The sequence below is a fragment of the Coffea arabica genome, chromosome 5c, assembly GCF_036785885.1.
Source record: "Coffea arabica cultivar ET-39 chromosome 5c, Coffea Arabica ET-39 HiFi, whole genome shotgun sequence".
Taxonomy (NCBI): Eukaryota; Viridiplantae; Streptophyta; class Magnoliopsida; order Gentianales; family Rubiaceae; genus Coffea; species Coffea arabica.
In genome coordinates, this window is record NC_092319.1 from 22,495,229 (window position 1) to 22,502,673 (window position 7,445).

Here is a 7,445-nt window from a genome sequence, read left to right on the forward strand (position 1 = left end):
AAGAGGAAAGGAAGGAAAGAGAAAAAGAAAAAAAAAAAGAAAATTGTAGTTGGGTGGAGGAGAAGAAAATTGTAGTTGGGTGGGAAGAAGAAGAGGAAAGGAAGGAAAGAGAAAAAGAAAAAAAATTAAAGAAAGATTTTTACACACCTCAAAATGTTTTCTTCAAATTATATAGTAAGTTACAGTAAAATATTGGACAAATATCCAAAAAAATTCACTTATCAAATGGGGCCCTTGTGTTACTTAATTATTGTAAGCATAAATTTTAAAACTAAAACATAATTTTGTTAGTTTCATAGTGATAAGTTTTATCAAAGACCAAGCAAAAATATATATAACACTAGATTGTAAGAAAAATATGTAATGCTAGTCCAAATGTTGGAATTTAGTGGTGCAAAGCATAAGAAATTATCCCTCCGTCCCATTGAAAGTGCCATACTTTTCATTTGAGATGTCCCAATTGAAAAAGTCAAAGCACCTTTTAATCTCTCTTTACAATATAACCCTTCTTTCTAATCATATACATGTTACTATTCAAATTTAAAATTTGAATTTATTGAGATAAAATTAGAAAGAAAAGTACAGATATCACAATCAAATCACTATTTTAAAAAAGTTCATTGACTAAATTATTGAGACGGAAGTGAATATTGACAAGTTGACCAATCATGCACCACATGCGTTCAAAAAGGTCATCAATTTGCCTAAAATTTGCCAATTTTTCAAACACGTTCATCAAAAAGGTCAAAGTGGGACAAAACTTAATGTTTAAGGATCAATTTGTCTAGAATTGGAATTCTGATAGTAAGAATTATAATTGATAAGTGCAAGCTGTAGTAATATAGAAGAATTTCTACACCAATAATCAAATAACAGCCACCCAAAAAAAAAAGTTCCACCAAGTACGATGCCTCAACGTTCATATATGACTTTCACAATCAGAAGTCACAACCGACCTCAATCTCAAAGTCTTAAACCCTCATGCATAGAAGTATGCAAACAACAAATAAAACAAACAACATTTTTACTTCACCCAAAAAAAACCACTAAACTATTAATGCAAAGCCTCTGGTTCAATTTCTTCTCTTTGGCGCTTCTCGTTTGGCACCTTCTTCTTCCCTCGATACTCTCTTTTTCCTCTTTCCCACACACCACAAGAGACTAAGTCAAAACGAAAAATACTTAGGTACTGCCAATCTACAAAGCTACTTATAAATCATATGGTAAATTCAAGAGTTACGTAAGAAAAAATGAACGGTGACGATAGAAAGGAGGAAAAAAAAAAACAAAAATCCACTTGACTCCTGAGCTACCTGGTTTATAAGGTAATCTTGAGATTGAGTGTAGACAAATAGTTTCAGACTTAACCCCTCCAGCTACTACACCTACAAATACTCATTATTTCTCTCCAAACTTTTTTCATCATTTCTAACCAAATTCTCTGCAGAAAAAAACCCATTAGTCTTTATCCTTTTTTGCTTCAAAAGAGAAAAGTAAAAATGGTGCAACTACATGAAAAAGATGAGATGGAAACGGGGATCTATTTTCGAAGATGAAGTGAGCAAGAAACCCAAGTTGTGCATCAATGATAACATGGATGTCCTCATTGAGATACTGAAGAGAGCTGATGGCCGGTCACTAGGCGTAGCTGCGTGTGTTTGCCGGCTATGGCGTGCTATAACAAGGAATGACTCGCTGTGGGAGCACCTGTGCTTCCGCCACTTTTCGCCCCCGCCGGAGGCAGTCAAGAAGATGGTGGTTGCGCTGGGAGGGTACAAGAGGCTGTACATGGTCTGCGTGAGGCCCGTTCTAAACAGACTTTTTGGGAAGTTCAGAAGAATGAAAGTACTAAAAGGCAGCGGAGCGGGTGGTTGTGAGTCGGACTCGGACCTGGTCAGGCGAGTCTGGACTCGACAGGAGGTGGAGCTTTCCTTGTCTTTGTTCTGCGTAGATTATTATGAGAGGGTGCTGCTTAGCGCCGGCGGGGGTGGCGGGAGTGGAAGAATCGGCGACTCGTCCGCACTGTCGCTTATGTTCCTCTGCGAGGCGGTGAATGTTTGATTGCAGCCGTTGACATGATGGTTTAATTTCAATCAAAGGGCTACTTTTTTTTTCATTTCACATTCTTTTTTTTTTCCCTCAGTTGTGATTCATTTTAATTACTATGTTTCATGCAATTTTATTTGCACAAAACAAAAATAATTATGTCCATTCATATGTTTTCTCACTATTTATTTCCACAAAATATATCGTGTAATGGAGTCATTGATTTATTATTGGAGAGAGAACTTATTAGTGAAGTCCATGTATCGTGGATGAAAATTTTTTCTATCATTCTTTTCTTCGTAGCCTTGTATTTCGTGAACAAATTATTTTAAACTTACTGCAATTCAAATGTATTTTGTTTCGATGAAAAATATTATAACATTTTACTGTAAAGTCGTCTTTTTTAAGGTACATTTTACTGTATGTCTTAATGCTAGTTATAAGTAATAGCAGTTATGGAGTCTTTTTTTTTAAATGAACACTCTTACCTTGTCCATGGTCCCCTTTTCCCTGACTTTTCTTTTCCTTTTTTCTGGATTCCCTCATTGTTCATAGATTACTAAGAATTCCTTGCATATGTTTCTATTTTCTATCTTTTTTCAAATAGTTATTCATAACATCCTATGGAATATTATAAAAACTATAGGATAAGGGAAAGAGATAGGTTAAGTGATTCAGGAAAAGGAATATAAGTAAAAAAATTCCGAATTTAAGTCTTTCCACTTGCATTTAAAAAGAACACACAGACAAGTTTCAGTGAAATGAAAATTTTATTCCATTCAAAAAGATTAACTGAAAAAAGATGTTAATAAGTAATAAAAAGACAAATTTTAAATGCCGAGGTCACTTACTTCACCCAATAAATAAATAAATAATAATGCGAAATTTAAATGCAATGAGTGCCTTCAAAGAAAACAAGAATATGACTATCGAAAAAGTTGTTAGACATACAATACAACATATTAAGAGGAATTAATTTTATTAAAAAACAATAACGCCCAATAAACTATTTAAGGATTTATTGCAGAATCTTAGAGGAAGGATAGCCGAACCTTGGACGAATCTCGTGGTCTTCGAAACAGGGCCCCACGACTTTATTATGTTTATGCTAGTCTAATAAACAATAAATGGGCCATCACGAACAAACCCCTATACCATAAATGGGCCAGCAGGAATTAAACATCTGCTAGTAAAATTCACATATGCTCATGTATTTGAACTATTTTAAACGAATAATTGGACCTATTTATTGCCCATATTTGAGCTCACCCAATCCAATTTGCAGCCAAACCTACACGCAAGCTACCGTTAGCAAACCGAACTTGGCCGACTCGATTCCCATAATACCACCAGTTTGAATCGGTCTAAGAGTTCATTTTGGTTTCCATCTCTCAATTATACTCAAACTAATTTTGTACCCGTTCGTTGAACGGGAATCGTAAAAAAATAATAAGTTATTTATCCAATTTTATAAAAATATCGATATGAAATACAAACTTAATGTATATTTTATTATAATCTTTCTTAAATACAAACTTAATGTATATGAAAACTTACGATAAAAATACTTGTTTAAATCCTATCTCTTCATATAAAACAAATAGAAAATAAAACCAAAACACATAAAATTCAAGATATGTTACTAAATGCTTACAATTGAATATGAACATGTCTTTTTAAAAAAGAAAAATGTATATCAAAGAAAGTATACCTGATAATCAAGAGGAGTGGAAACCCAAAATCGATGCTTTAATGTGCCAACTGCTTGCACTGGAAACACCTAACCATGAATTTGATGCTCGAAATTCGTTTATTAGAGGCTATATGTAGGCATAAGAATTGATAAGCATATAAAGAGATATTCATAAGAATATTAAAAGTAGTTTTGTCTTAATTTAAGTTGCTTAAAGTACGTAACTTTGGGTAGGAAATAAGAATTGATAAGGATATAAAGAGATATTGATAAGGATATAAAGAGATATTGATAGGAATATTAAAAGTAGTTTTATGTTAAATTAAGTTGCTTAAAGTATTTAACTTTGGATAGGAAATAAGAATTGATAAGGATATAAAAAGATCTTGATAAGAATATAAAAAGATAATAAAAAATAGTTTTACTAAAAGCGTGCATGTTAAAGAAATCATACGGGTCATACCTTGTTATACCTAGAAGTTCACAAACCAAAAGAGAAGCAAGCGGCCGCAAATATATGATTATGATAGAATGATAATCTGCCGCAAATATAAGACAAAATGCTTAGGACGGTTATAAAGATGGTTTTATAAGTCATACATGGATGATAAGAACGGTTTTATATTTGAAATTAAATTTAGACAGATAATTGATTTCATGTTTATGAAAAGAGAGAGATAAGCTCCATGATAAGAATAAGAATATGACTTTATTATATATATATATATGTGTGTGTGTGTGTGTGTGTGTGTATGTGTGTGTGTGATTTCAACTACGATTCATAAATCTGTCCCATTTCGTAAAAATGTTGACAAAACTGGAAGAAAAATTTATGCTTTAACAGCTAAAGTGAGACATGTTTATGTAAACATATTTTATATAATCAACACTAAAGCAAAAAAGACTTTATTTAAGTGAGACAAATTTATATTCAATTACGTCAATGCCCCCACAGTTGCTAGTGAGATCATTGAGCCTTTTGACAAAAATTATGTTCTGGACAAGGTCAACCTAACAATGATGAGGGATTCTAAGAAAGGTGAAGGATGGAAAGTGGAAATAAAGAGTAAAGGGATTCTAAGGCATTAAACTATTGTTCATATCGACTTTTGACTATCAAACAATTTTTCGTCACAAATTAGCCACTGAACTCATTAACCAATGCACTTGTGGTTATTTCATCGATTGTTGCTTTTAATCTGCAAAATAATCAGAACACATGTAAAAAATGCAAGGGTGTATTTGTCCACCACGGGTATTTTTTTTGGTCAATATACGGTATTAATTATTTTATAGAATAAGAGTAATAATCAATGAAATCACCACAGGTGTGCTTATTAGTTAATTTAGTTGCTAATTTGTGATGAAAATTGTTTGATGGTTGAAAATTGATGTGAACGATAATTTAACAGCTGTTGTGATTTTTTGCCCTAAAGAGTACAAAGGCATCAACAAGTAAACTTGTAGTGAAAGATTCAAAATGGAAACTAAAACTGTTGGAAATGGAAAGTAGTGATGGGGAAAGGGAAGAATCTACTAATAAGGAGAAAAACAACTCTGAATTTAGAACTGAGAAATTAGAGAAATAAAACAAGGATTTAGGAGTGTCATCATCCCCTTTCGACAAGTTTGTCACTCATATTTGTGAATATAATGTCTACTCAATCACTGCACCGTAAGGAATCAAGTATTTATTCACAGTGAAAAATTTTGAAAAATTTTTAATTTCGTTAAGTTGATATTCCTTTGATTAGGCTCCATGCCACGAGGAGTTAGAATGGTACCTTTTTTATAGTTGCTAGGCAATGAGCTAAGTTCTTTGAATCTACTCGAAGCTATCCAAGCATCTTGCAAGTGATCCCACAAGCTTCTTAGCAAAAAACCTCTTTGGCAGTTACTGGTTAAGCTAGGTTAGTGTATAGGTGGCAAACAAACCCATATAATTAAATTTACTCATATCTGCTCATGAATAGATGGATATGGGTATCTTAGGTTTTTGCATTTTGATATAATAAGTATTATTAGATAACCCATCAAACCCAATTTATTCATTTAAAATTGTCTTCTCCTAAACCTCCTCTCTTTTCCCACCCATTTTTTTTCAGATTCTTCATTTTGTCATGATATTAACTACTTTGTTTCATTATTATTATTATTATTGATTGGTTTTATCTTATCATTTTATTTTCTCTTAGTTTGTTAACTTGCTTATTTTTCAGTATTACCAATTTATGACAAGTTTTAACCTCTTTTCCTATGTTTTCAAAATGAAAATTTAAATTTACACACGGAAAAAATGTTAGGGGTTCAAAATTTTTGGATTAAGTTTTTATATTAACTTTTATAATACTTAGTTCAAATTTTTATATTATTATTGTTCAATTATTAAATAGTATGTAATTTTGCAACATAAAGTACGGATGGCAAAAAAATTGGTAATTAGACTTATTGAACATTATAAGTAAATATTTAAAATTAATGATGGGCGCAAAGGGTGGTATAAATTGATAACTTAGTTTGCAAAAATGAATTTAAATGAGTTTACAAAAAGTTAAAATAAATGGGCTATAAATGGGTAATTGGATTACCCAATTCATTTTTTGACTTACCCATTTATACTTATCTAATTAAATGGGTATAAATAGATTAATTCACTTATACCCATTACCCATTTTAACTAATTCAAATCCACCCAAATCACCCATTTTGACACCTCTAGGTAAGTGTTAGTTTTCTTCCAAGATCTAGCTCACAAATAAGCTAACAAGTTGTTTAAAGAAGAGAAGAAGAAACCTCAGTTGCCAGAACTAGGAGTAGAGGTGTCACAATGGGTGATTTGGGCAAGTTTGGGTTGGGTAAAATGGGTAATAGGTATAAGTAAGTCAACCCATTTATACCCATTTAATTAGATGGTATAAATGGGTAAATCAAAAAATGAATTGGGTAACCCAATTACTTATTTATAACCCATTTATATTAATTTTTTGTAAATTTATTTAATTTTATTTTTACAAACTAAGTTATCAATTTATACCATCCTTTGCACCCATCATTAGTCTTAAATATTTATTTATAATGTTCAATAAACCTAATTATCAAATTTTCCCATATGTACTCTATGTCGCAAAATTACATACTATTTAATAATTAAATAATAAGAATATAAAAATTTGAACTAAATACGATAAAAGTTAACATAAAAACTTAATCCAAAAATTTTGAACCTCTAGCATTTTTTCGTGTGTAAATTTAAATTTTTATTTTGAAAAAATAAGAAAAGAGGCTAAACCTTGTCATAAATTGGTAATTGTGAAAAATGAGCAAGTTAATGGGTGGGGGAAGAGAGAAGGTTTGGGAGAAAACAATTCTAAATGAGTTAATTGGATTTGATGGGTTATCCAATAATACCCATTTATACCCATATGCAAAAATTTAACACACCCATGCCTGTGACGACCCCATCTCCCCCTAAGGCGTACCAGAGGGTTCGACGGGTCGCCTGTCCAGCTCTCGCCAAGACTCACTCACTCGAATCACGTACATACATCCATGTACCATAAATAACATCGCAATTAAAACTTATAATTTATATTGATACCAAATCAAGGTACAAAGCCTCAATATATCCAAACGGTTCAAAGTATATACAATCCCATAACAAAACATTCTATTCGAGGAATAGCGCGAGTACAAGTCAAAAATCAAA

General features: G+C 31.9%; 1 protein-coding gene across 1 annotated transcript; it reads left to right on the forward strand.

The window, feature by feature from the left end:
* The first annotated feature begins 1,331 nt into the window (after positions 1 to 1,331).
* LOC113703242 (F-box protein SNE-like) lies at positions 1,332 to 2,281 on the forward strand. Its single transcript, XM_027224544.2, has one exon. The coding sequence runs from the start codon at positions 1,513 to 1,515 to the stop codon at positions 2,059 to 2,061; it is 549 nt and encodes a 182-aa protein (XP_027080345.2). The 5' UTR covers positions 1,332 to 1,512; the 3' UTR covers positions 2,062 to 2,281.
* The last annotated feature ends 5,164 nt before the right edge of the window (positions 2,282 to 7,445 follow it).

Bases quoted from the DNA above. Each gene is read 5' to 3' on its own strand.
- LOC113703242 (XM_027224544.2), top strand. From the start codon at position 1,513: ATGAAAAAGATGAGATGGAAACGGGGATCTATTTTCGAAGATGAAGTG.